General features: G+C 58.4%; 11 protein-coding genes across 11 annotated transcripts; 6 read left to right on the top strand and 5 right to left on the bottom strand.

Annotated features, from left to right (window-relative positions):
• Positions 1 to 714: 714 nt before the first annotated feature.
• On the top strand, positions 715 to 3,391 carry TRAVEDRAFT_69113 (uncharacterized protein; the record flags this gene model as incomplete). The annotated part of the gene is made up of 3 exons (XM_008036116.1): positions 715 to 735; positions 815 to 2,250; positions 2,315 to 3,391. 3 exons carry the CDS (start codon positions 715 to 717, stop codon positions 3,048 to 3,050), a joined length of 2,193 nt encoding a protein of 730 aa, XP_008034307.1. The 3' UTR covers positions 3,051 to 3,391.
• Positions 3,392 to 4,370: 979 nt separating this feature from the next.
• Positions 4,371 to 4,809, top strand: TRAVEDRAFT_26422 (uncharacterized protein; the record flags this gene model as incomplete). The annotated part of the gene is made up of 1 exon (XM_008035357.1): positions 4,371 to 4,809. A coding segment is annotated over exon 1 (160 nt), but the record flags the coding sequence as incomplete, so codon positions are not given.
• A 71-nt stretch (positions 4,810 to 4,880) lies between these two features.
• On the bottom strand, positions 4,881 to 6,790 carry TRAVEDRAFT_141455 (uncharacterized protein; the record flags this gene model as incomplete). Its single annotated transcript, XM_008036113.1, has 6 exons — positions 4,881 to 5,205; positions 5,269 to 6,102; positions 6,167 to 6,415; positions 6,470 to 6,626; positions 6,678 to 6,694; positions 6,749 to 6,790. The coding sequence occupies 6 exons, from the start codon at positions 6,788 to 6,790 to the stop codon at positions 4,984 to 4,986; spliced, it is 1,521 nt and encodes a 506-aa protein (XP_008034304.1). The 3' UTR covers positions 4,881 to 4,983.
• A 2,293-nt stretch (positions 6,791 to 9,083) lies between these two features.
• On the top strand, positions 9,084 to 11,170 carry TRAVEDRAFT_141453 (uncharacterized protein; the record flags this gene model as incomplete). The annotated part of the gene is made up of 3 exons (XM_008036112.1): positions 9,084 to 9,566; positions 9,620 to 9,908; positions 9,970 to 11,170. The coding sequence occupies 3 exons, from the start codon at positions 9,084 to 9,086 to the stop codon at positions 11,115 to 11,117; spliced, it is 1,920 nt and encodes a 639-aa protein (XP_008034303.1). The 3' UTR covers positions 11,118 to 11,170.
• A 577-nt stretch (positions 11,171 to 11,747) lies between these two features.
• TRAVEDRAFT_69110 (uncharacterized protein) lies at positions 11,748 to 12,742 on the top strand. Its single transcript, XM_008036110.1, has 4 exons — positions 11,748 to 12,084; positions 12,146 to 12,288; positions 12,354 to 12,492; positions 12,554 to 12,742. The coding sequence occupies exons 1-4, from the start codon at positions 11,860 to 11,862 to the stop codon at positions 12,686 to 12,688; spliced, it is 642 nt and encodes a 213-aa protein (XP_008034301.1). The 5' UTR covers positions 11,748 to 11,859; the 3' UTR covers positions 12,689 to 12,742.
• Positions 12,743 to 13,786: 1,044 nt separating this feature from the next.
• Positions 13,787 to 16,934, bottom strand: TRAVEDRAFT_56139 (mRNA 3'-end-processing protein YSH1; the record flags this gene model as incomplete). Its single annotated transcript, XM_008035784.1, has 11 exons — positions 16,681 to 16,934; positions 16,586 to 16,631; positions 16,446 to 16,537; positions 15,817 to 16,395; positions 15,577 to 15,766; positions 15,248 to 15,394; positions 15,043 to 15,192; positions 14,719 to 14,973; positions 14,524 to 14,665; positions 14,229 to 14,464; positions 13,787 to 14,170 (listed from the first exon to the last, which is right to left on the bottom strand). Exons 1-11 carry the CDS (start codon positions 16,875 to 16,877, stop codon positions 13,787 to 13,789), a joined length of 2,418 nt encoding a protein of 805 aa, XP_008033975.1. The 5' UTR covers positions 16,878 to 16,934.
• A 197-nt stretch (positions 16,935 to 17,131) lies between these two features.
• TRAVEDRAFT_141446 (tetrapyrrole biosynthesis porphobilinogen synthase) lies at positions 17,132 to 18,514 on the bottom strand. Its single transcript, XM_008036109.1, has 5 exons — positions 18,437 to 18,514; positions 18,127 to 18,373; positions 17,621 to 18,073; positions 17,354 to 17,570; positions 17,132 to 17,295 (listed from the first exon to the last, which is right to left on the bottom strand). Exons 1-5 carry the CDS (start codon positions 18,445 to 18,447, stop codon positions 17,237 to 17,239), a joined length of 987 nt encoding a protein of 328 aa, XP_008034300.1. The 5' UTR covers positions 18,448 to 18,514; the 3' UTR covers positions 17,132 to 17,236.
• A 1,348-nt stretch (positions 18,515 to 19,862) lies between these two features.
• On the top strand, positions 19,863 to 21,699 carry TRAVEDRAFT_43215 (uncharacterized protein; the record flags this gene model as incomplete). The annotated part of the gene is made up of 2 exons (XM_008035607.1): positions 19,863 to 20,183; positions 20,242 to 21,699. 2 exons carry the CDS (start codon positions 19,863 to 19,865, stop codon positions 21,697 to 21,699), a joined length of 1,779 nt encoding a protein of 592 aa, XP_008033798.1.
• A 648-nt stretch (positions 21,700 to 22,347) lies between these two features.
• On the top strand, positions 22,348 to 23,667 carry TRAVEDRAFT_56137 (uncharacterized protein; the record flags this gene model as incomplete). Its single annotated transcript, XM_008035783.1, has 6 exons — positions 22,348 to 22,727; positions 22,788 to 22,797; positions 22,850 to 22,891; positions 22,945 to 23,158; positions 23,214 to 23,298; positions 23,363 to 23,667. The coding sequence occupies exons 1-6, from the start codon at positions 22,394 to 22,396 to the stop codon at positions 23,665 to 23,667; spliced, it is 990 nt and encodes a 329-aa protein (XP_008033974.1). The 5' UTR covers positions 22,348 to 22,393.
• Positions 23,668 to 23,888: 221 nt separating this feature from the next.
• Positions 23,889 to 25,065, bottom strand: TRAVEDRAFT_34184 (glycoside hydrolase family 61 protein; the record flags this gene model as incomplete). Its single annotated transcript, XM_008035456.1, has 8 exons — positions 23,889 to 23,907; positions 23,970 to 24,035; positions 24,093 to 24,230; positions 24,298 to 24,444; positions 24,498 to 24,569; positions 24,621 to 24,740; positions 24,800 to 24,827; positions 24,888 to 25,065. 8 exons carry the CDS (start codon positions 25,063 to 25,065, stop codon positions 23,889 to 23,891), a joined length of 768 nt encoding a protein of 255 aa, XP_008033647.1.
• Positions 25,066 to 25,972: 907 nt separating this feature from the next.
• TRAVEDRAFT_43212 (DUF1168-domain-containing protein) lies at positions 25,973 to 26,724 on the bottom strand (the record flags this gene model as incomplete). Its single annotated transcript, XM_008035606.1, has 2 exons — positions 25,973 to 26,344; positions 26,434 to 26,724. The coding sequence occupies 2 exons, from the start codon at positions 26,722 to 26,724 to the stop codon at positions 25,973 to 25,975; spliced, it is 663 nt and encodes a 220-aa protein (XP_008033797.1).
• Positions 26,725 to 26,726: the final 2 nt, after the last annotated feature.

The raw sequence follows: 26,726 nt of genomic DNA, 5'->3' as shown, positions 1-26,726 counted from the left end.
TGGCTGTCGTAAGCACCTGCCAAGGTGTGTCGCATCGGGGATTTGGCAACAATTGAGGACGACGGAGGTAGCGACGGCTGGGTTGTCGCTTTTCGGCGCGTTCAAGACGAGCCTCTTCACTCCCTAGGGCACTGACAGCAGCGGCGAGAATGGCAACATCATCAAGCTCCTCTTCACCTGAGGATTCGCCAGAGCTAGACTGAGCTGATTGCATCGTGAGGAAGGTAATGAAGGAGCTTGCAGAGTCCTGTTAAGGAGTAGAGGCATCGGGCAGCGACCGTGCATGGAGTCATAATCACACGGCATTTGGGCGCTTATTTAGTTGGTACTCGTTACTCTAATATCTCGTCCAAATATGTCGTGCAAAGCAATTTCTTTTCATAATGTGGTAGCAGGACATGTGTAGAACATCTCTACATAGTTTGTTTTCCTTAGTATATTATGCCTCGAGTGTGAGGGCAGACTTCGCGGACCTACTTCATTTGGGCGCTATTTTGCCCAACGAGCGCCGGTACTCCAAGAACTTCTCGGTCTGCGGACTTCTAAATCATGTTTACATTCCTTATGGATACGGGCTGATAATCCGTAGGTACTTTCACTCTCCGCTTGATGTATCTACGGCGGCCGCAAAGCCGCAGAGGCTTATGGAAAGTCATCCAGTATGACACAAAGCCCAACGCGTCCCTCCGTAAGAAGCTCGCCGCCGAGCTCGACATGACTCCCCGCGGTGTTCAGGTACTTTCCTCTTTCGCGTCCCGTGCCGCGTACCGCGCGTCCCCCGACTTTTCCAACCACGCCCTGATCCTCCTTCCAGGTCTGGTTCCAAAATCGCCGCGCAAAAACCAAGCAGCAGACAAAGAAGGCAGAGGCCGCGATTGCCTCAAAGTCCTCCGATTCCACCGCAACTGCCGCTGCCGCCTCGTCCAACCCGCCAATCGCGCCTCGCCCAGAGGGCGACGACGACGACGACGACGCTGAAGACGCAGACGAAGCGCTCCCCGCGTCGCCCCTACCCGAGGGCACAGCACCGGAGAACATCGCGACAGCAGACAGTGCTCCCGCGAATGCGAATGCCAGCGCGCTCCAAGACAACGAACAGTCGAACTCTACTTCTGATAGCCACCGTGGATCGTTCGCGCATCCCCGTCCCGGATGGCCTCCCGTTGCTTCTCCCTCGATCGACTCGGCAGCACCCTCTTCTTCCACAGCCTCTTCCTCTGCACTTAGCAGCCCCAGCCCCGCTAACAACCTTCACGTGCGTCTGTCCACTCACCCGCCCGCAGCGACGTATTCGCACAACCACCTCGCGCCGACCGAGATTTACTCGCAACGGCGTACGTCCCTCCCACCATCGCTTCATTCTAACGGCATGGGTGCCGGCATGGGTGTGGGCAGTCTCCGTCGACGCGGTGGGTACGATCACAACGCGCCTCGACGCTCGACGGACCTCGGCGGCCACCGTCTGGTCGCACACCCATATATCTCCGTCGCCCAGAGTGCGAACGGCCCGCACCACCTCTACGCTGAGGGCGAAGACGGCGCGCACCCGCAGATCAGGCGCCCAATGCTTCCGCAGCGCTTCACTGCGCCCTTCACCCCGAGCATGCACTCGCCGCAGCCTCATCCGCACCACTTGCACGCCCACTCGCAGCCCGTTCTCCCCTCGCATGCGGCACAGCAGCGTCCGCAGCTCGCGCAGCGGCAGCCATACGATACCTCGCCCATCCCCGTCTCTCTCTCGCACTCGCAGGGGTACAACCAGCCGCCGATGCACGCAGGCTACAACCTCTTCGCGCCGCGCCACTCCATCGACGGCTCCGCGCTCGGCCTCTCGCAGGCACATGCGCAGCACATGAGCATGCACATGGAAAGCGGGGGCGACGCGTTCACTAACATGTCCGGCTACGCGCTCTCGCAGCGGCCCGCACCCGCGCCCATCCCCGGCCCGCTGCCGTCGCCAAACTTCTCGTTCGGCGACCCTTTCCCCGTCCCCGGAGGTTCGTTGAGCTCGTCGACGAGCAACTCTGCGTCGGGCACGCCGCCGAACGGCGCTTCCCCGCCTCTTCTGAGTTTGCGGCGCACGAGCGAGAGCGGCGTGTCGGACGGGGACACCGAAGAAAGCAGCGGGGCGCCGCTGTCGCGCTTCGGGAGCATTGCGAGCATCGGTGGGAGCGAGGGCAGCTGGACGAGCGCGTATGTGTCCGAGAACGGCGAGGAGGGCGATGCTTGCGCCAGTCGGCGCCTGAGCTGGTGAGTGCCCGTTTCCACCGTACAGCCGACTGGGTCTCCGTACGGTGCTGACCTGCGGCCACAGCGCATCCAACTTCCTGGACATGTTCTCGGAGATGGATGTCGGGAGCACTGGCGGCACGCCCGCACCACACGGGATGCCCGAGCACCAGCTGCGGCACACGCACTCGAACTCGCACCTCTCCCCGGGCGCGTACGCTGCGCAGCAGGCGCAGGAGCACTCGCCCGATGGTCACATGCACGGCACTTCCGACGGAGACGGATACCCCTCGCCGTCGTCTGCGTCGACGGTCTCCGCGGGGAGCAACAACGGCGGCAACCATACCATGTCCCAAGATACCACGCACCATCAGCAGCACACCGCGAGCGGGAGCCACATACAGGGCCAGAACCACCTGAGGAACACCTCGAGCGAGCTCGCGTACGCGCTGCAAGGCGAGCCGGAGCCGCCCCGGGCGTACCAGCAGCACCAACAGTCCAGCCCGAGCGAGGATGACCCGTCACAGCTGCAATACCCCATGTACGAGCAGCAACAGCAGCAGCAAACTCACAACGGCGAGGGCGACTACACATATGGACAGGACCAGGGCCACTACGCGAAGGGCCCGGTCAACCACTTCCCGACGCTGTACGAAGGGTACGTGTACCCGCACAGCGGCGCGGACGGCCAAATTCCGGAGGAAGAAGCGGCGATGAACCAGCAGGCGTACGCGGCGGGCGCGATCGAGCTCGGGCACATGTGCGTGCCGGCGTCGGAAGGCGTGCACTTCATGGGCGGGTATATGCACCAGTACTCCTAGCGGGCGCATTTTGCGCCTTGCAGGCCCCCTCGACCTGCTAAAACTCTGCTTGTCTCTGTTGCTTCCGACCCTGTTGGAAAGGCACGCGCGTGCGCTGTCTTTTCCAGCATGTACTGTCTATCTCTGCTGCGTCGCTGTCATGTTCCTGTCCCCATCGCTGCCACACTCACTGCCCCGCCCCTGTACCTCGCACGCCCCTCGTTGGACTATCCCTGCTCGTATAGCTACCGCCCCGCCGTACATGTCTGCGCCTAATTCTCGCCCACAAGTCGCTCATTGCCGTCGTTCTCCCCACCGCTGTCCTACACAACACTCCCTCCGTCCCTGCACAACCGCCCACCGATCACTCCCATGGACTTTGCGCCCCGCCGGTCTCCATCTCCATCTCGCCTTATTTACAACGTCGTGTCCATCTTCGACCAGGTATTATACATTTCGCGCAGTCCCTCGTGTACAGCTATATCCCGCATCCGCTCACCGTCCCCTAACACTTATTCGTCATTTTTGCACGCGCCCTTCCCGACGCTCCTTGCCCGCATGTTGCGCGCGCCTGGCTCCCCAGGCGACGGTCTCTCTCGTAGCCTACTGTAGAACCCGTATAGTTGTCTCTACCTGTCGTTCCTTGCTTGTTCGATTATGGGCTTCTCTGATCTGCATCTGTCCGTCTCCTCCTGTTACCTCGTGTGTGCGCGCGCGAGCACTATCACTACCGTGTCTATACCACCGCGGGCGGGCGTTACGTCCGCCCGGTAATGATTCCCACTGCTGTCACTGTCGACGCCCGCCCGCCCTGTCAGTATCATCAATGCGCACCCACAGCGCTCGGGCCCTCGACGGGTACCTACGCGCGACGTGTTGACGTCGCCTAGCGGCGCTGTGCATACATACCGTGGTGCGATCCGTACAAACATACTTGTCCTGCAACCCGTCCACCAGTGGACACTATCAATCACCGCGCGCGGATCGTCTCTATTCCCCCGCACGCCCGTGCTCGCCCCCTTGCAGTATCCCGTCAATGTCGACCGCGCGCATCCCGCGAAGCACGCCGTCGCGCCGCACAGCAGCGACCCGAGGCCGCGGGGACGAACAACGCGACGACCGTAGTTCGCCGGACGGCATCGCATTGCGTGCATGATCGTGATACAGGCGTGCACCGCTGGAAAGACAATGACGTGCGGATCTGCAGTCGGCATCCGCGCGAACTGCATCGTGATATTGACAGAACATACGCCGGCTGCTGTATGTCATGATGATTCGATGGTTAGATACGTTTGTCGCCGATCGCAGCTCTGCTGGGGAAAGGCTCGGATAGGCTCCGGAGGCGTGTGCATCGCCCGGACGGTCCCGTCGCTTCGTGACACCAGGGGGCGATGGCGAATGCTTGTAGTCAGGACGCGCTCGCGCTCCGTCCGAAACCCAACGACAAGGGCATGATAGTAACGAGATGAGATTGGGAGGATCCCGCAAAGGCTAAAGAGCGCCGTTCGCCGGAGCTAGAGCCGCACCTCGTTGCACGGTCGACCTGGGCTTCACCGCTCGATGACGGAATGCAGCGCGCGCCCGTACGTACGTCGGAGGGGCAACAGGCAAGCAGCCTGCCACCCACCACACGAGCACCCAAGGACGCGCGCGGGCGGATCGCAACACGCGTCGCAATTAACCCGTACCCGGGAACTGCGCGCTCTCCAGCAGAAGCGGGCCACTTAGCCTCGCTGATAGATGAGCACCCCCGCGCGGATCCACCCTTCCCGTCTCCCCCCACCGTGCGCGCGTCCGCCCCCGTTACCTCCCCTCGCCCGCCCGGCACAGGCAAAAGCGCCCCTGGGGAAGCGCACGTCAGGTGCGCGACCCGAACAGCAGGCCCGTGGGCGCATGTGTGCGGTCGGCGGTCGCCTGGCAGGCCGGCTGATCACACGTCTGACAGCGCGCGGCTTTAGAGCTTCGTGATATTCGCCGGCGCGGGGTGCGCCATCCCCAGATGCGCGAGCGGGTACGAGTGTGGGTACAACGGGTACTGTCCGTACTGGCGCGACACCCAGGGCGGCGCACCCATCCCGAGAGGTGCGCCGTCAGGCCCATCTGCGTCCGTGCTCCCTCCGGCGGGGCGAGCCGACCCTCCGGGGACGAGGGTCCGTGACGTGAGCATATCGTGCATCTATCATGCGAACCGCCGTCAGCCCAGACTGTGCTTGGATATGTCACTCGGGCGAAGACATACCTGCATGCGCAGCCCGTGCATGGCGGCGCGCATACCTCTAATCTCCTCTGCGGTGCGCAACGACTCCGAGCCCCGTGCGGCGGCGAGCGCACCGAGAGCGCCGGCGAGTGTCCCCAGCGACGAGTGGAGCGTTGCAAGGGTGTCCGGGAGCGGGGTAGTTGGGTCGAGCGGCGGAATACTGAGAGCAGTTGGAGAGTTCGTCGGGATCGCGGTACCTTGGGGATACGACATGGCGGGGACAACACCAGGTGTCGTGTAAGAACTGGGGCCGTACATCACACCAGGACCACCAGGAAGGTATGCGACAGCGGCGGTATTAGGAAATACTGTTGGATAAGGAGTAGTCGGTGATGTAGGCGACTGTGCGTGGAGATGTTGTACACGGGCGGCATCTGTGGAAGCGCGACTTCGACGTGGTCGTGATTGAACGTTCCATGTAGACTCTTCTGGGCTCGGGAAGTACGAAGCTATGTCGGAAGGATCCTCTTGAAGCGGGGGAGGAGAGGATTCTGATAGATCGGTAAGGTCTTGTCCTTGTGCTTCTACAACTTCTGATAGAGGGCCCTCGAGTCCTTCAAATGTTGCGAGGGGCGGCTCTGGCTGCCGATAGGCGTGGAACTGGGGTTGCACATCGGGTCTATACCACGGCCCAAGCGCATGTTTCACAGCGAACATCTCGCTACGCAACTCGTGCACGACGTTTTCCAACGCCGAGAGTCGCAGGCGCAACACGGTGTTTTCCGCAACTAAGTCGGTAGATGGGGGCGGCGTGGGAGGTGAAGTCGTATTTGAGGCATTCGCAACCTGTGCAACACCTCCCGCTTTTGCTTCCGCCTTCAGCAGATCAACATGTAAGAAAGAAGACGTTGATAACTACATGTCGTAGGTTGAGACACACCTTGGGACCGGAGCTCTCGTCGTCGCCCTGACGTCCGCTGTCCCGGGCTACTGCATCGGATGCAGTGCACTCGCACTGGTGACTTTCGACGGTTCCCCTCAGGACGGGCTGAGAACATTCAGGGTTTGGGCAGGCGACTTGGACATGTTGGCAGGATTCCGCGACATGCACTGGTAGAAGAAGCCGTTGACAAGTATGGGAGCAACCAAGATGCTCCTGCGGGCACCGGACAATCAACTCGTCTACCAACTGCCATGAGCGTCAGTACTCCATGGCGACGATAGAGTTGTGCGATAGACAGACATTGCGTATGACGGGATCGGCGGGGGCGAGGTCGTGGAGGGAAAGCGGGGTGCGGTCGATGGGGCAATGACAGTTGATGGAGATGGCCTGAGAGATGCACTCGTAGCAGAACGTATGAAGGCACGTCCTGGCGGTGCATGGTTCGACGAACGGCGATCTTTTGTGGGATTAAAGGCAAGTCCGGGCAGTTGGACGGCTGGAAACACACCTGCAGATGCAGCACACCTAGAGCGGGCCCGGTGAGAATCACGAGCGCAGAGAGAGAATAGCATGACGTACCAAATTAGCATTCGGAGTGTCAAGGTAAGTGTAAGAAGCCATCCTCTGCCTGAGCTGCGAAAGCGAGAGGATCCAGACGGCGGGAAGAATGAGGACTGGGAGCAGGAGGAGGCGAGGGCGGGGAGCAAGGAGGCGGAGCTCGAGGCGGCGTTCAGTCGGCAAGCATTGCTCATCGCGCCACCGGCTCAGGACACACCGGCCCGGGCCGCCTCTCCGATGCACCCACAACCTCCGAGCGTCTGCCCAACATCTCCCCTCTGCGACAACTTGAAGACATGTAGTATCCATCGTGTCTAAAAAGCGTGCACGAGTGACGATGTTCACTCCGTCTTAAATCACACCCAGGGTTACAACCGGCTCACTACACCGCGAGTAACTGTCACTGTGAGGGGGTAGTGGTACACTTGGACAGTGGCCTAGAGTACAGTAACGTAAGGCGAATGATTTCCTCCCCATCCGTCGGCTCAGCGACTCTATCTCACAGCGCTAAAAAAAAAAGGCTGTGGGGGTAGGCGCTCTAGATGTGTATATAACCCTCGCCATCCGGAGGTGGTCTCTGCGTTGCGCGCGCCTGCCCGCGACGACCTCCTTGAGCTGAATGAAATTTCGCATATAAGCAAACGACCTACAGGCGCGATTAACAGGACAGAACAGACCAAGAATATGCTTCGCGCGTGCTCTAGGTGTTGCTTGTGTGCCGCAAGAGCGTTGCTGTGCTTGTCCTTTCGCCAGAACCGACGCCAGGCCGGCTTCCCTCTCAAATGTGTCATAGTCTCGACAATCTTCCTCATCTCTCTGTGATTTTACGATCGACAGGGAGTATTGTTAATGAACGTCGCCAAAAGTGAAGTAGCGAGTGATGTGAGACGCACTCCTCTAGCTCTGCAATATGCTCCTTCGTCTTCTCATCCAGCTCATCCTCCGGCGCATCTCCTATAGCGGCCTTCACAGCTAACTCGACGCCCTTGGCCAAGTCGGCGATTTCCTCGCATTCCTCATAGTTCCGCTTGACCGCCTAGCATCTATTTGTTTAGGCGGCGTTCTCCAGCTTCGTGCGCACACTCACCTCGGCGCGTTGCAAAATCGTAGCAACAACAGATGATATGCCTTGTAGGAATGGAACAGAAGACCCAACGTTCCCGGTGGCCTGAACAACCGCGATAAAGGGGCTGAGTGGAATATGAGAGAAACCTCGTCCGATAGAGCGCATCGTTGTACCAAACTTGAGCCTAGTGACGAGCTTCTTCGAAGCCCGGCGGACTATCGCGAGATGTAGAGGCATGGTGCGGCCGGTGGCGGCGAGTATGTTCGAGGACTGCAGGCGGCGATGGGGGGTGGATATGACTAGAGGAGGCGACAGTGTCGGACGGCATTCTCCCAAGGATAGGTGTCCTTGCATCCAGCCGCACCAACGACGCGCGTAGTACAGCCTCATTCCAAACGTGAGGAATTTGGTCGAACACATGAGCGGGGCAATGCACGGGCGTCATATATTTCCAAGGAACGCTGTCTTGAACTCTTGTTGCGAATGCCTGAGCAGCGCAAAGTTCGGTCCTAGAAGCTCCAAGCCAACTGTTAAGAGAGGACGCGTCGTACTGAAGAAAAAGCCACTCACAAGGAAATGCAGGAGACCTCGGGTCGACCCCGAGGACGTCAAGCATTCAACCCATGAATGCGCTCAGTGATACCACATTTCTTGAAAGGAAAAGCGTTATCACAGCATGGATATGTACTGGTAGAAAGGATTGATGAAGGCCAGCGAATAGCTCCTTACATTGGTCGTTGACAGAGTCCCGCGGCGTGCGGGCGCTGGGGCCGTATGTTGGTGATTTAAGGTCGGGAGATGAGCACGAGGGTAAGTGTTCCATCTGCGTTATGCACTGCAGTAAGATATATATGCTATGAAAGCAAACACGTCAGAGGAGGTAACAGTACTTTATCAACTAGGCTAGAAACATTGGCGAACGCCATACTCAACGCCTCGGCAAACGCCGGAGTGCATTTGGGCGTTTATCACGCCGCAGAGTCCAGCGGAGAAGTCAGATCCATACGCTTCCATACGCTCCTCCGCTCGCCATCATGCGCGCGCACATAGTTATGTTGAGACGTATATCGCTACTTTCGTTGAGGACCTACGCACTCGCGGTCAACAACTATGCCAGCAGCATCGATCGAGAAATATGAGCGATCGGCGGAGGAGCCTCGGACCGTGAGTCGCCATGTCCTCCCCCGCGGTCCGGTACGGTCGAGCTCCTGACCATCTCTTCTCCCCCAGCACTCATAAGTACCCCACAGATGGCGGGCGCAGTATCCTCGACCTCTTTGCCAGCTAACCATGTCCTCGTTCGCGAACACGACCCCGTTTGCGTCCAACCCGATCACCACCAAGGCTGAGCTCGCGCAGTATCTTACCGGCATCCTCGATCCCCTTGCGCCCCATACGTCCCCAGGCGGCGCGCGCATCCACCTCGGCTTTACCGGCACACATTACGATGAGGCCGCCGCCCAGCTCGAGGGCTTCTCGCGCCCCATCTGGGGGCTCGCCTCCTTGCTCGCGGGAGGCGGCTCGTACCCGGGCGTAGAGCGCTGGGTCAGAGGCTTCGCAAACGGCACAGACCCGGATCACGAGGAGTTCTGGGGCAACATGCGCGACAAGGACCAGCGTATGGTAGAGTGTTCTGCGATCGGGTTCTCGCTATCCGTGGCCAAGGAGCAGCTTTGGGACCCACTTCCGGCGGAAGGCAAGCGCCATCTCGAAGAGTGGCTCGGAGGCATGAATGACAAGGAAATGCCGAACACAAACTGGCTCTGGTTCAGAGTAAGTTCTTTTTTGGAGTAGATACGTACACTATGCTGACTGTGCTTGCCCAGGTCTTTGCGAACCTCGGCCTCTCAAAAGTCGGCTCTCCACGCTTCGACGGAAAGCGCATGAAGGCGGACCTTGACCACCTCGACACTTTCTACATCGGTGACGGGTGGTCACGCGATGGTCCCGAGGGCGTGGTTCAGCTCGATTACTACTCTTCGTCGTTCGCCATTCAATACGCCCAGCTGGTCTACTCCAAGCTCGCGCAAGCGGAGGACCCGGAGCGGTGCGAGGAGTTCCGCGATCGCGCCCGCAAGTTCGCCCTAGACTTCGTGCACTATTTTGATGAAGAAGGTAGCACCTCCTTTTATACGGACCCGGTCATGAGTGGACTACGCTCACACGGCTAAAACAGGACGCGCGATCCCGTTCGGAAGAAGTCTCACCTACCGCGCCGCGATGTCCTCATTCTGGGGCGCCCTCGCCTTCGCCGACGTCGATCCTCCTGCCCCCCTCACCTGGGGCGCCGTAAAGGGCCTCCAGCTCCGCAACCTCCGCTACTGGGCGCGCCAGCCCGGCGCATACTACCCCGACGGCACCTTCACGATCGGCTTCTGCTACCCGAACCACAACATGACCGAGAACTACAACTCGCCCGGGAGCCCGTACTGGTTCTGCAAGTCCTTCATTCCGCTCGCGCTCCCGGAGTCGCACCCCTTCTGGGCGTCCGCCGAGGAGCCGTACCCCGCCGCGCTCCGCAACACGGTCAAGCCGCTCTACAAGCCGCTCCACATCGCGTGCAACCTCGGCGGACACACCTACATCCTCTCCTCCGGCCAGCAGTGCTCGTACCCGGTCAAGCAGAGCGCGGCCAAGTACGGCAAGTTCGCGTACTCGTCCGCGTTCGGGTACAGCGTGCCCGTCGGGAGCCTCACGCTCGAGGAGCACGGTGCGGACAGTGCGCTCACGCTGAGTGCCGACGACGGCGAGACGTGGAAGCTCCGCCGCGAGACGAAGGAGGCGCGGTTCGAGCACGGCGGGCGCTGGCTGCGCTCGATGTGGTACCCGTGGAAGGACGTGTCCGTCGAGACGTGGCTCGTCCCGCCTACGCCCGACACGCCGCTGTGGCACCTGCGCGTCCACCGCATCCGGTCCGCGCGCGCTCTCATCTCCGCAGAGGGTGGCTGGGCGATTTACGGGCAGCGCGCGGACGACAGGGCGTTGGAGCCGTCGACCGGGGAGGCGTTCGGCACGCTCGAAAACGGGAGTGAGGCCCGCGCAACGTCCAAGGCGGGCGTTTCTGGAATCGCGGAGCTTGGCGGCAGGGCGAGTAGGAAGGGCAAGGCTATGAGGACGGACTCGAACACGAACCTCATGGTCCCTCGTGCAGTCCTGCCGACGCTCATAGAAGAACACGAGTCTGCTGGAGGGGACACATGGCTGGTCACCGCTGTGTTTGGCTTGCCTTCCGTGAATGGTGCAAATGGTGCGGCCGCCGGATGGGAGGCGGAGTGGAAGAAGCGACCCGTGATTCCAGAGGAGATCTCAGCGCTCATGATTTGAAGAGATGTTTATCATTGTATTTTATAGGCCTAACATACGGTTTTGCATTCGCCAGTTCGTCCCCAACCCTGGAAGAGCTGAACGACAGTGAGCAACACGCGGACCTTGAGTCCAGTCCCCCTAGCTTCCACCATTGCTTTCGTACCCCGTTCATTCCGTCACGTATCGCCTGTTCCCTGTCTCGTTCCTTGGTCAGCTGTTTCCTCGCACTCACCAACAGAAGACAGCGCGCGTACCCTAGTAGCCAGATGCAGTAATTTTTTCTAGGTACCGATTATCTGGAGTTCTTCTGAGGCGGTCCAATACACCGCCATCTCGTCACGACTCATCTGCCCGGGAGCGATGTGCTTGCCGCGTCCCGTGTGTTTCTGCGTTTAGTGGATGACGTAGTACTCCGGTAGACACGAGGTTTCCTGCATTTCCTTGTGAGTAGCTTTTTCGTCAATATGACGCGTCGTCGCTGACATTTTCTCTCGAGGCCACAGAACTGGAATTCGCGCTGCGCAGACCTTTCCACCGAGGGCAAATTGGAATCCAATGACGCCCATGCATTGCCCCGGTCATGTGTTCGGCCAAATCCCTCGCGGTGGTATGAGGCTGTACGAGCGTAGTGGGTGTGGTCGAATCCAAGTACGCCCATCCTGGGGAGAGCCTGAGTGCAACCCGACACTGTCGCCTGCTACCTACCCGTATCCGCCGCTGCCTGCAACCCTCGAAATTACTCGTCGTCGTCCGCCGCACCATGCCTTTTCAGCTCGCACCAGCTCGCCAGGCCTCGAAGAAGCTTATTGCAAAGCTGAAACCCGTATGGCTCGGGAAGGGGATGCGTTCCATCGGACGAGGTGCCTCGCGAATCCCACTCGGGCCCGTCATCACGGTGGTACAGACGACAGGCAACGTCGGGTCCGCTGTGCCTTACCTACAAGGAGTCTCGTCTCTAGTGGTATCGATTCTGCAACGCGCCGATGTGAGTATACGAGCTATTTGATCCCGCACGATCACCACTAAAAGACGTGACTTTTTGCCAGACGGTGAAGCGTAACCGCGAGGAGTGCGAGGAGCTAGCTTGGTTAGCCAAGAGCGTTGTATCTACGGTGGGGAACGTCACTAGAGACGTGCCTGAAGACGAGCTGGATGAGAAGATGAAAGAGCATATCACCGAGTTGGAGAGGTGCGTTTTGTTCGTTGCGTCTTCTCCACCGCGTTGACCACGGTTCGCATTGTCGCATTCGACAGAAACATGACGGAAATCATGAAGACGATGAGACATCTGCAGGACAAACCGGTCTGGCGCCGGTTCGTGCGCAAGGACAAGCATAGCGACGCTCTGGCGAAACACAAACAGGGGTTAACGCACGCGTTGGCGATGTTCCAGGTCGGTCTCTTTCTGTTCACGGTATCCATACATTCTTGTTAACCCAATGGAATTTGAGCAGACAAAGGAGCTCGTTGCGATCAGGCATGCGCAACACCGAGACCACGTACAGACGGCGGCCACCCTGCAGGAGCTCCAGACTGCCGGGGTTATATACTCATCTACCGCGCTTATCTTTCACCGCCTTTTTTTTTAGCGCTATGATGTAAACTTCTGGGCTTCGAAGCCCTTGCACCGCGGGCATATCCGCATGTTTCCAGATAAATCATTTTGATAACACGGTAATGACTGAAAAAATGCCACCACGTTGTTTCACCATGCGCTATGCTTCGAACATACAAAGAACATTGTGTACTGTGTGGAACATCGTGAATACATGCTTGGGACATTGAAAACACCCCATGTGTTCAGCATGTTTTCACGGTATTCCGATCACCAACATACAAAGCTCATTTTTTCAGTTCTCACAATGATTTCAGTATGTCGTTGAGAAGAGCATGCTTATTTGCCCGCGGTGTTGTGCGCACCCGTTCCGTGTATGTCTTCTCTTTATGGTAGTCGCGCGTTTAAGCGCCTATGCTCTCTCTCTCGCCTCGTTCCCCGTATCTCGGACGATCCCGCTCGCGCGACTGCCTCGTGCGCTCGCTCACATATACCGCCCATCTCGCGTCGACCGGTGCTTCAGTCTTTCCCCCACTGAAGCACCGGTGAGTCCTTCCGTAGCTTCTGTCTCCCAGTATGTCCATAAGCTCATTCCATGCAGTCCTCCCTAGGTACCTAGCTATGCAATACATATGAGTCTTTCCCCCACTGAAGCACCGTCCTCCCTAGCTCCTCCCGTCGTCGGCTCGGACCTCGTTTAGACTTCTATGCTCTGGTGAGAAGTCGGTCTGGCTATACGAAACCCTAGGAGCACTGCCTCAGAGTCGCGGCGGCAGCGCTTCTATCTACTTGCTTATCCCCACGAGTACTTGCATGACTGCGTTCCTCTCAGGTTGCTCAGCAAGGGCCCCTAGTTTGCCATCTCCAGCTCCGAGTTGTGGGTCTCTGCGCATAAATTTATAAATGCCAGCACAAGAACTGTGCCCGTTGAATTGAACTTCGACTTTCAAGCTGTCCAGGATCCGTGTCTTTCATGTGTCATAGATGGCGGACAAAGCTCTCAGCCAAGCTCCGTTTTTTGCCCCATCCCCCCAGATGAACGTGTGTCATCAATGTCGAGGAGAGCGTACAACCAACGATAGTGATACAACGCACTACGAACAACAAGCCGAACTCAAATACCACGCCACGTCTACCCGTGTACTTCCAGAATCCCATCGTCTTCCTCGTCTTCCTCCTCCTCATCGTCTCCCTCGTCTTCCTCGCCACCCCGCACATCGGGCTTTGTATCCTCCGCGTCCTCTTGAGCGTCGGGCTTCTTGTCCGCCTCCTTCATAGACGTGTCCTCAGCGGCAGCCTCAGGCAGCCCTTTCGACTCCTCCGCGTGCTCCGCAATCGACGGAAGCGGCAACGTCCCGGAACGGGACTTCTCCGCCTCCCCAGCATGCGCAGCATCTTCCATATGCAACGGAGCGCCCGCCGTGAATGCCTCTCCAAGCGAGCTCACAGTCGACACGGCCATGTCCAGGACCGCCTCGACGCGCTTCCGCAGCGAGTTGCTCTCGCTCGTCACAGTCTGCCAGTCTCGCAGTTAGCTACGACACACACTCGTCTTTACACAACGCGTAACTCACCATAGTGCGTAAGTTGATCACCGCCAGGGCTTCGTGAATCTCCACCACCAGCGCCGGCTCGCGATCCTCCTCGGCCGCCTCCTCGTCCATCTCCTCGGGCATGTGCAGCTCGACCGAGTCGAAGTGCTCCTCGAGGAACCACGCGAGCCGCTGTATGCGCGTCACCGGGTCGGTCACGTCCGCGTGCGGATGTGCGTGTTTTGGCGCATGGGTGTGGCTGTGCGCACTCGTCGTCACTGGAAAAGTGGTAGACACGGTCAGTAGGCGTACTGGGATAATCCGAGAAATTACTAACGCTTCACGGAGGCTGGGCTCTTATCGATCCCGGTGATGAGCCCGAGCGTCGAGTCCGCAATCATGTCGTTGCTCGCACTCGAGTCCCACTCCAGCGTGAGCTCGTGCTCCGACGTCTGCTTTACATCGACCGCGCCCATCACCTATTCTTCCATCAGTACCCAATACTCCAGTCGACGCTAAATGAGGGACTGACCCGCATGGTGACAACCCCGTCCTTGTCCATACCCTCCTCAACAGCGCCAAACATACCCTCCAAATGCCACCGTACGAGGTCCCAGCCGACCCCAAGCGCAACCTTCTGGCGCTGCGTGACCACGCACGTCGTGAGCCCCGCGAAGTCGCGCAGGTCGCGTGGGTCGAGCAGCGTGTACGAGTAGTCCTTCGACACTAGCAGGCCCGAGATGATGTCGTTCGGCTGTGGGGGCTTGTTCGCAAGCGTGCCGATTGCCTAGCAGATCCAGTCGTAGGTTAGGCTTCGTATGAATCAGGGATTGGGGATTTATGAGGGACGGCGTACCTTCGCCACACGCTCGCTGCGGAACGTCAGCTCGAGCGTGTCGAGGTTCCGCGGGGTGTGGATTTTAATCTCCTCGTCCCGGCTTTTGTACCTATCCTGCATCGCAGCCTTCAGACGGCCCATACCGGTCGCCTCGCCGTGTACCAAGACCTTGCATTAAATCAGCTACCAGGCCCCTGCACGGACAGACTCAACGAGCACTCACAATATGTTGCGGCTTCACGAGTTCCATGAACTCAGAGTTCTGCGAGTAGTCCACGTGCGCGCTGAACGACATGTAGTCGACCGAGATCTTTCTCGGGATCGTGTTGCCCTTCATCGTGGTGATCTCTTCGGGCTCGGTGAGGATTTCCTAGTGATACCAAGGGTAAAAAGGGCATGAATACCGACTCACACGCTCACAGGCCAGCCGCACACGCCACGAAGAGGAGGTGAAACGAAACCGTCCATTGCTTCGCATGGTACATACAACATGGACACGAGACGATACACGACAACGACGAAGCGCGGGCACGTCCTGAGGTAGTCACTCACCCTCGCCATCGTTCCTTCGATAGAGTACCCCGTGACGATCAAGCCGTTCCGTCCGTCGGGCGCCCAGAGTTCCAGGAGTTCGCGACTGGGTCCTGTCTGCATGAAGCCGGGGGAGGCGAGTACCACACAAGGAGGACCTTCAGCAATTTTGCGCTCCCATCCTCGCGTACCGGGTACATTTGTGATGTGTCTGGGAATATATGTTAGCGGCGTCCGCAGACGATTGAGCAAACGACATACTTGAATACAAAGGGGTTGTCGTGTTTCGCGAATCGTGTGCGTACGTTCGCATTCATGGTGTGGATGTACGTCTGATACACAGCCATACACTTCCGGGCGAGACTTGACGCGTAGTACACTGGTACATTGTGGAGGTCCGGATGTTTCGCCCAGTACTCGTCCAAAATCAGCAGCAGTTCCTGAGCACGACCCAAGGCGAACGTCGGAAGCAGAACGTGACCGCCGCGGCGAATGATAGAGTGAACCAAATTCGTGAAGCGCGTCTCCTTGTCTTCTCGAGGCTCGTGGCTCTGGACACCGTAGGTGCTCTCGACAATCAGGACGTCAGGGTGGACGGGTGGAATCTCGGCCTTGACCAAGTGTCGGTCCTCTTCTCGGGAGTAATCGCCAGTATACAGAATTTTGAGCCCAGCAATGTCGATGAGGAACATACAAGCACCGAGGACGTGACCAGCGTGGTAGGGCGTGAAGGTGACACCAGGACACGGGTTGATGACTTGGTGAGCAGACACAGTAGTGATAGACGCAAGAGACATAGACATTTCGAGTGGGGTGAACAACGTATCCGTTGATGATGAACTGGGAAGGAATGTTCAGCAGCCAGCTAGAAGACGTGCGGGAGAACGCACCTCATGCGAACGAAGTCCTGCATCATGAATTTATGGAGAGCCTTGGTAGGGTGGGTCATGTACACCTTTCCCTTCCCATTTTTGAAGTTCGTCTATAGCGGTATAAGGCTCAGTCATGAAGAGATATGTTTGCGGCGAACCTTCTCCATGATGTACGTGAGGGCGGCTGCATGGTCCAGGTGAAAGCTACCTAATTGTGAGGACAGGTAGCGGAAAGAACACAGGCAGAACATACTGAGTAATAAGAAGGACATCGACGGTACTCCAGTCCAGTTCGTCTATGAACGGTAGAGAGGCAATGCCGCTGTACGCGGGGTGAACACCGGCATCACAAACAATGGTCCGACCACGATATTGCAAGACACAACATGAGCGGCCAACTTCCTGCCCTGCTCCTAGAAGCGTGATGCTCAGTTTGGGTACGTCCGCCATCAGAGAAGCGACGCAGGAGAGAGAACAACAAAGCGAGAAAACGAGCGGAGGGGAGACGACGAGGGCAGGAGCAGAGAGACGGTCCGCGCCGCTGACGCCCAACCGGACGAAGCACACCGTTAGACGCCCGCACATCCAGACCGTACGCGTGCATTCGACTTCCACAACATATATACGAGCTGGCCGGCACCGAATTGAACATGTGCGGGTCTCAAGTACGATAGATAGCACCACTGTTGCACGCAAAGGACTGAGCTGAGTGGACATAAATATCATCCAGATCCCTTCGCATTACAAGAAGCATCTACAACTACTTAGTGCTACAATCCTTCCCATTTTTGAACTTCCGTTCCCTCACTCTACTCATCCAGCCAGTCCAAGAATTGCGGGGTGAAGTAGGTCAAGATCAACGTGCACCCTGCAAGCATCTAGTCAGCTTCGCCGGTCAGAATCCAAGGTGGTAGACGTCAGCTCACCTGCCCGAACCATGCTCTCCACCGTCTCGAACGCCATCGTGCGCAGGTCGTACACCCCTGCGCGCGCACCGGCCACGACCATCGCGTACTCGCCGCTGACCTGGTAGCACGCCAGTGGGTGGTCGTGTGCGAGCTCTTTCGCGTCCTGAATGACGTCCAGGTACGGTAGAGCAGGCTTCACCATGATGATGTCCGCGCCCTCCTCCACGTCGCGTTTCTACGTCCAAGTCAATATCTAGTTGAACTGAGTGTGTGGTGTATACTCACAATAGCACGCCGCGCGAGGCCCTTCGCCGTGGGCGGGAGCTGGTAGCATTTCCGGTCACCGAACGAGGGCGCGCTCCCTGCCGCGTCCCGGAAGGGCCCGTACAGCGCGCTCGCGAACTTCGCGGAGTACGCCATGAGGGTGCAACGGTTCCCGTACCCGTTGTCAATGAGCGCGCGCTTGATCGTCTTGATACGACCGTCCATCATGTCGCTTGGGGCGACGCAGTGCGCGCCGGCACGCGCGTACGAGAGGGCGACCTCCGCAATGCGCGCGGCCGAGGGCGTGTTGTCGATGGTGCCGTCGGTCCTGAAGAGGCCACAATGACCGTGGGAGGTGTACTCGCAGAGGCAGACGTCACACGCGATGTAGAGCTCCGGGAAGAGCGCGCGGAGCTTGCGCACGGCCAGGATGACGGGTCCGTTGGGGTCGTCTGCCGGGCTACCGCGGTCATCCTGTAGACATAGAATTAGCGTGATAACTAGCGTAATGGAAAGGCTGCACGTACCTTTTCGCAGCGCATGGGGACACCGAAAAGGATCACACTGCGAAGGCCCTTCTTTACAAGAGGACCGAGGAACTCCTCAAGCTTGTTAACACCCCACCTGGCCTGGCCGGGAAGCGAGGGAATGTCGACGTATGCATCGGGGTCGTCGGTAATGAAGATAGGGTACATGAGCATAGACTTTGTGATGCTGCGCTTCGCCTGCCATGAGCGGGAGAGCGGGTGCTGGTAACCACCCTGGAGAACGGAGCTGCAGGAGTGAAATGTCGATTCAGCATACACAGGCGTGGGCGAGGGCGGGCGCGGTACTGACGAGATGTCCATGCTATCGAGTGCGGCGGGGGTGTGGGTGCGGTCTGTGGGTTGGTGGGCCACGATGCGCGCGGTCTTTTGTAGGATGGGGGAGGGTGTGAGAGGAGGGACGTGTCCCTGCGGGTTCCGGTGCTCGGCAGTGGGATGGATGAGAGCGCCCCTCGGCGTCTCCTCCCTCTCCCCCCCTCCGAGCTCTCGCGGTCCCGGCCATTGTCCCCTTGCCGCCTCCCACACCCTGTCCCGCAACGTGTCTCTTTCTCAGTAAGCATTGCCTCGAGCACGATACTTGCAACGGTATTGCCAATGCTGCCAGGACCGCGCTTGTCTCTGTGATCGACACAACCTCTGTCCTTACCAAATGCAGGCGGTCGCCTCGTCAAATTCGCAACACATGGCACAAGCTTCTTTCCGTCCTCGTGGTCGGTATGCGGCAGGAGTGGCAGGGATTGCAGGGTGTGAGCTCGGAGGCTATAGGAAACACCACTTCACTCCGTACGCCATACATCTGAATGATCATCGCTTCTATGCCCACCTGCAAGGCACACAAAGCACCCTGTCTGCTTCATCCTTATTGCTAACCAGCTCCTCCAGGCTTCTCCATCGACTTTCAAATCAAATCAATCACACATCGTCTACTTCAGAGAGACCGAGCATGTCGGTAATTCAAGTAGCATGCCAGTCCAGCGACTCCCGCCAACTCTATCGACCACTATGTGTCCGATACATGCATGCACTCAAAAGTATGAACAATAGTACGTCAAGCAATATGAATTCATATAGAGAATCTAGTATGTTCCAAAATTGCTGCAGCGACACCTGGTATGTACGTTCCTGACGCTCATCCCACGAAAGGTGCCACACGAAACGCTCGGACGTGTGCTGCCAGGGCTGTCGGAGCGCAAGTCGTCGATCGCCCCTCTTACCCGACTGGATCTCGACAACAGACATGGGCGAGCGCGCTGGAAAACCGCCCCCAGCCGTCCCCCAGTATTAAACGTCAAAACCTGCAGCCCTATCCGACGAGGCTACGCGACTGCTGTAAGTCCGACAGTAGCAAAGCTCCCCAGCACCCTAAACCTGGTCGTGGAAGCGGCATCAGGCCTGCCGTAAGTGCAAGTTACTCGCCCACTAGGACTTCAGGAGGTACGCGGGTCTAGGTGTGTATCCCGGCGTCCTCCCCGCATCGCCGCCCGAAACGGCTGTTCATAATGTTTTTTCGATGGGCCCATCGTTCTGATAATAGCTGTAACGGACCCCCGGATATAAAGCACCGCCTTGGCTGGCCGCAGTCTCGGATTCTATCCATTACTTATAAGAGGTGAACGTTTGACTCGCGGTTGACGATGATCCCACCGCGATACTCTCATCCCTCCGAGTCACATATAGCAGCACAGCGAAGACCCAGCGACTCGACGCATACCTGCATCATGTCCGCACTTCCGTATACAGCAGGGGCAGCCGTCCTCCACAACCCCGACCTGCTGCCGGAGATTTTCAAGCATCTCGCACCGTTCTCGGAGCCGCTCGCGCTGGCACAACTTGAAGAGCCTCCCGCAGACCTTCTACTTCCGGAGCATACATATCTGTGCAGGCGTACCCTTGTGGCCGCAGCCTTGACCTGCAGAGCTTTCGCGGAACCCGCCTCGAGCGTGCTCTGGCAAGTTCTATACAGTGGACTGCTCCCTCTCCTCTGTCCTCTTTCCGCCTTCAGGATCGTAGCCGATGGCAACGATCGGACTACCAGATATGTGAGAGAACGCAGCTGTGCAGTCACTGACAGGCACTGACATTGTTGCACCCCCACAGGTGATTGATTCAGACGACGTTCACCTTGAAGACCTGGCCCGATGGACACACTGCACCCGCAGGGTACGGCATCTAGTCCTCAGTCACACCGAGAAGTCTCTGCTTGGGGCACCGTTCGTCCCCTTCTTCCTCCTGTGTGCCATGAGGGCAGGAGAACCTATCCTCCCTCTGCCCCAAACAATCGCCTTCAAAGAAACTTCCGACGGCTATGCGCCCTCGGAGCTTCTTCGTGCCTGCCTCTCGCCCACTTTGTCTAGCATAACGGTGATGAGCAACATCCCGCACTCCTTTAGCGTGCACCTTGACGGCGACCTGAGGATGCTGTCGACAATGTGCGACAACGTGCAGCGCATCACCATAATGAGCCACGACATGGTGCTCTGTAACCCTCCTCTCACCGGATTCCGTCGGCTGCGTGCTGTGGACCTCGGGCAGATTGCCTGGGAAGAGAGTAGACCTGTCATGTCCCAGCTGCGCTCTCTGGAGAAACTGGAAGAACTGCGGGTCGGCTTTTGGCACGACAACTACGGGGTGTCCCAGCCTCCAATCAAACCGGACCCCAAAGGCTTCCTCGCCCTGCGCAAACTGCGACTCGTGGGAACAGCACCCATCACCGGCCAATTCCTCTCCTCCATCGGCGCCACGTCGCTGCAGCACCTCGAGGTCGTGCAGACAAGAATGAATTCCTTCGCCGACTTTGACACCCTGGTGAGCGCGGTTCCCTGGGTGCAGATCACGCCCTCGCTCCGACGGCTCTATCTGGCCCTCCATGCGGAGCTGCACACACTTCGATTCTGCGACAACAACCCCGTCCACGCCCCCTTCTTCAGCGTCCTCGCACCACTGGCCGACTTGCACGCGCTCGAGACACTGGAGGTCGCTACCTGGAACAGGGTTATCTCGATCTCGGACGACGCTGTCGCTCAGATGGGCACCGCCTGGCCCCGCCTGCAGCACCTCGCCGTCACCGTCTCCTCAACCTTCACACGCGGGCCCGACGCTGCTCTCTTCACGCCCTACGACGCCGAAATCGCCCGGCCCACGCTCTCGGGCCTCATACAGCTCGCCGAACGTTGCCTCTCTCTCGCCTATTGCGCCATCGACGCGGCGTCTGTGTCCGAGGCAGAGCTCGTTGCGCTCGAGGAGCACTGCGACGCCTTTTCCCCCGCACGCGTACAGAAGATCCAGGGGGGCTTGGAGCAGCTCGTCCCCGCGCGCCGGGCCCACAGCAGCCACTTCACGCTTCCGGACGTTGACCGGCTCGCACACGCGCTGCATTCCCTCTTCCCGTCCCTGGAGGGCGTGAGCGTGCGCCCCGAGCTTGACATCAACTTCCCCCCGACGCTCCTCCCTTTTGAACGGGAAAATTGGGGTTTGTGGTCCGAGGATGAGCAGGGGGCAGATGTGTTCCGTCTGCTGGAGAGGCTCAACGAAATGACGAAAAAGGCGGCGCCCTGAAACGCAGGTAGTATGCCCTGTGTCACGTATATGGTAAATTTATGCATGTAAGATCTGGTGCACTGGGGACATCATGCGGATAGTTGGGCGAGAGCACAGACTTTATGTGCGATTCCAAGTCCCAGTGCGCTACATTGAATACAACATGCGGCATGGACAGAAACTAGTCGAAACACGTAACAATCGAGGCAGCGTCTACAGGTGAATCGGCGCGCTCGGGAGGCGGGTAGTGCAGTGTGGCTATAGGGAACACCACTTCACTCAGTACGCCATACATCTGAAGATCTGAACGATCATCGCCCACAAAGCATCCTGTCTGCGGCTTCGCCTTTATTGCTGCCGCTGTGTACGGCAAGAATGGCTACCATGCGCTCGACCGTGATATCACTACGCTCGCGCACACAAGTTATGGGACGTGCAAAGTACATACTAATGACGCTCACTCCTTCCATCAACTCCGCATAGGCACCTGCTTACCTTTGCCACTCAAGTCAGACGAACTCCTTCCCAGTGTCTCCAAAAGTTATAGCACACTGGCTGTTTCGCGCTCAGCGCACCTCAGATGACTCTGGCATTGCTCAGACTCACGCTCGCCCGGCACCGGTCCGTCCCAATATCACATATCTCCCATCTGCGCCCCACTCCCGCCCTCCAAACTCTCCGTCCATACACCACCGGCAAACCTGCACGCAAAATGGGCAAGAAGAAGTCCTCCGTCCCCGCCGAAGAGCATCTCTTGTTGCCCCAGCACCCCGGCCGCCCTGACGCGCAAACTACGCCCATCGTAGACACGCACACGCATCTGCTATCCACATTTTCGTGCTACCGCAGCAAGTACAAGGAGGGCAAGCACGACACGGTCTACGACTTCGTGCGCGAGCTATACCGAGGCCATGGGGTGGACGCGATCGTGGACGTGTACTGTGAAGCTCCGGTCACGAAGCAATGGCGGGAGCTCGCGGACTCCGCGCTCTCGGAAGAAGACAGGAGGGTGAAGTGGGGCGGACTCGAGTATTGGTTTGTTATGGGTTAGTCCAAATCCTACCATATATTGTCAAAGGCTTGAAGCCTGACTTCGAATGGTACAGGTGTCCATCCGTGAGTTCTAGCGAAAGTGAGGCAAGCATCCCGCTCATGCCATTCGGCACAGGCACGAAGCGAAGGAATACAATGACGACGTAGAACGCGATATGTCAGTCCACGCTCGTCTGCACGGTGGGCTGCACGACTGACTACGGCATGCAGATTGGAAGCAATGGCGCATCCGCGCTGTGTGGGATGGGGCGAGATCGGGCTCGACTACCACTACGACAACTCTCCGCGCGAGCAGCAGCAAGAAGTATTCATCCGCCAGCTCAAGCAGGCCGTGCGGTTAGGAAAACCGCTGACCATCCACACACGAGAAGCGGAAGAGGATTCTGAGCGCATTCTCAAGGAATACGTCCCCAAGGATCATCGGGTAAGCCGGTATCACATCCTACCTACGAGCAAGTTAATGCTGAAACGGCCGTTAGATACACATACACTGTTACACCGACTCACCCGAGTGGGCCGCGCGCATGCTGGAGCATTTCCCCAACCTCTACATCGGGATCACAGGTGCGTGCCCACCACCCCGTCTTAGTGTCCGACATTTTCCATCTCACCTTCCGCTCACTCACAGGCGTCATCACATACGCGACGAACCTCAACACTTCCGCAGTCATCCGGCAAATGGCTGCCGCCTCCGCCTCCCCTCTGCGCATCCTGCTAGAGACGGACGCGCCATATATGGCCCCGTCCAACATCTACAACACGCTCAAGAACGTCAAAGGCCGGCTGCCGATCTCGCACTCGGCAATGATCCCGTGGACTGCGGAGTTCACGGCGGATATGGCGAATGAGACTGCCGCAGAGGGCGCGCGGTGGGACGCCGAGAGGGTCCTGCGGGAAGGCAGAGAGAATGCTAAGCAGATGTATGGCGTATGAGCGCACGGATTTATAGATTTGGGTGCTCGAGCCATGCCGCAGCCGCGATACCTCAACCGCCTCCAGCATTATTCTGGCCGTGTCGCCGCGGTCCTTGCGAATTGGCGAATTGCAATTGTAAAGAATTGGACATCGATCTCGAGGGAACGCAATGCATACAGGCACCTAACATCACATCTTCGACACGCAGACACCAGGATACTACACCACTTGCCCTCCACTCAGTTACCGCCAGTCCAGCTGTAGCGAAGTGATCAGTTAAGACATGCGCTGTGGGATAGTAACAAGAGAACGCGACGTACACTGCCGGTCCAGGGATCGGGTACGTAGAGTCAGGGTTGTCGTACACGTCGAACACGATGCCGGGTCTATTGCGCACGCTCAGCATCCGCGCCAAACAGCAACCCATGCAGCACGAAACTCACGTGTCGGGGGTGTATGCGCCCGGGAATGCCACCAGCCCAGAGGTAGGCAACGCGTTCCCGGTGCCGGTGACCTCAATCTGGATGCACGACGGGTAGAGCTGCGCGCCCGGGTAGGCGAACGCGCCGTGCAGCGCGATTCTAGATGAGCATTGCGAGGTTATGTCAGTCCGAATCCACGCAGGAGCCTGGTAGGGGTAGGACGAACATCTCGTGTCGGATGATGTACTGGCCAGCCTTGAGCTTGGGCGGGATGGTGATAGTGTAGATCGAGTCCGTCGCGTACAGCCCGTCCGTGGCTGCCCACTTGCCGTCAGCGGTCTTTCCAGCTTCGTCGATCTTGAACCACACCGAACTGTTCCGGGGAATGGTCAGTGTATGATCGGTGGGATATGTGGAGCGACGTACTCGTTGCCGGGCATCCACTGAGTAATGTCACTGGGAGCGCGAGCAAGATATGTGATGATGGGTCCGACATGGCTACGGTTGTCGTTAAATGTATGCTCGCATATAACAGCAGGAGGGACTTACGAGTCAGGCCAAGCGGTCCAGTTCAGGCCAATTTGGGAGCCGGCGGGAACTGGGTTGGCGAAGATGGGGGCGGGCTTCGAGCCGAAGACCCCTCCGTCGGTGTACCCGTTGCACTGGACGCTAAAAGAGAGGCCGCATCAGCACTCGTATTATGAGGGGGAAAACGGGTCGGTGCCTACTCGATCAGAGTGAGGTCCGTGACCGGGCCTGTCCGCAGGAAACGCAGAGTCAGCATGGAATCTGACTCCTCGCAAGCTCAAAACGTACCATTGCCGGGGATGGCGCGGATGATCCGCTCTGGCTGGGGGTTCATGTAGACGTCCTGGTACGGCAGATACCCGGTGTAGTGCGTCGAGCCGACGACGACGTCTTGGACGTAGCCATGGGCGTTGACGCGAGCTGCCCCCAAGGCAGCAACGAGGAGCGTAGAGAGCAGAGAGAACATCGCAGCGGGCAGCTTGAGGTGTACTGGGGAGCCTGACCTGGACTATGCTCCATCGACTCGCGAACGCTTTTATACTGTCGTTCATTTTGTGTTCAGCACCGTCAGTGAGCGACCTACGGTAAAGTCTGAGGTTATTTCGCGGACCGTTGGGTACGGGCCGCTACATCAGAAGGTTTACCGGTCGGGATTCACGAGACGTGCCTCGGATAGTTATGAGGCAGCCAAGACCGCATGAGAAGCGACGCTCGACGGCGTAGCACAAGTATCGAAGGCCGACTCTCGGTCCCGAGGGCCCATAGTTGTATGTTGCACTAGTTTTTCTCCCAGGCCGACCCGGGGGCTATACAAACATGGCCTCATCGCGGCGGTTAGCGAACGAAATTTAGCCGTGTTTATCCGCGGACCCACAAACAAGCTCACCTTCCGGGCCTCGTTCAGCAGATACACATCAAACCTAGAAGCAGGGGATGGCATGTCATCCCAGGCACCACAATTGAGTACCCTGCATGCTTGCACTGGAATGAGGGGGAGGTTTAACTTCGCAATTGCCATGGCGGATAATCATAGGCTCTACCCGGGAGAGTTTTCGTGTAAATGGCTCGTCAAGCGACCGCGTGATATACCTTCTGGTAAGTCAACCGAGTAGCCCTAGGACCATGAACATCTTCAGTGCTTCAGTATATATTGCGGCATGCGATGACAAACGCAACTCGTTAGTGAGCGCTGCGCCGAGCTAGAAGTCCTGGCGTCCGGAGCAGCATAGTCGCAGAGCGAAAAGAACACCAATAGGATTGAGTACAAGTCGTACACGCCCTCGGTTCAGCGATACAATTATCCGCGAATTTCTACCAAGGATATGTTCGTGAGCAACAGTAGGAGATGGGGAACACGAAGACGAGCCGGGCGGTCAGTCCTCCTCGATGATCGTGATTTTCCGCGTGTCGGCGATAGCCACTGGGGGCGCGTCGGGGATCGCGTCGTATGCGTCTTGCGGGTTCGGGCCAACATCCTCGTCCTCGTCGTCGCTGCCCTCGCCCGGCCGCCGGAACACGAGCTCCTTGCCGTTGACCAGCCTCCGCTTCTTCAGCGGTACGTCGGGGCGCTCGCGCGCTGCTTCCGGACCCGCAGTGGGACCATCCTCCTGCCCGTCCTTTTCAGTGCCCTTGCCCTTCGCGCGTTCCTTCTTCTTCTGTCGTTTCGCGCGGTTCTTCGAGGTCTTGGCCTCCGCCTGCTCCTCCCGTTCGCGTTTCCGACGTTCAAACTCGGCCTCCTCTGCTTCCTATAAGTGCGGAATACCCATGTAAGTCATATTTAGTCACATAGATTTGGGGAGAGCGTAGAGGAACAAAAGTGAGCGAGCCTGCATACCTTCTGTGCCTCCTCGTCCATCACTTTCAGTCGCTCGTACTCTCGCCGCCTGCTCGCTTTATACACGTGGAATTCTCCACTGCCTGCTCCAGCACTGGACCCCTGCACGTTCTTCATCATCTCGCGAGCGGGCCGAATGCTCTTGTCCTTCGGGGGAGGAGGGATGTATGCCGGTTTCGCGGGGTCCTTCAAGAGCTTCTCGAGCTGTACTCGCTGTTTGTCAAGAGGTGTAGCGGCATGGCGTGAGCCACCGGGCGCGAGCGAAGGAGACGGAGCGGGAGAGGTAGACATGT

Source organism: Trametes versicolor (genome assembly GCF_000271585.1).
Source record: "Trametes versicolor FP-101664 SS1 unplaced genomic scaffold TRAVEscaffold_2, whole genome shotgun sequence".
NCBI classification, from domain to species: Eukaryota; Fungi; Basidiomycota; class Agaricomycetes; order Polyporales; family Polyporaceae; genus Trametes; species Trametes versicolor.
Note: the sequence above shows the minus strand (reverse complement) of the source record. Positions and strands in the feature narration are given on the sequence as shown.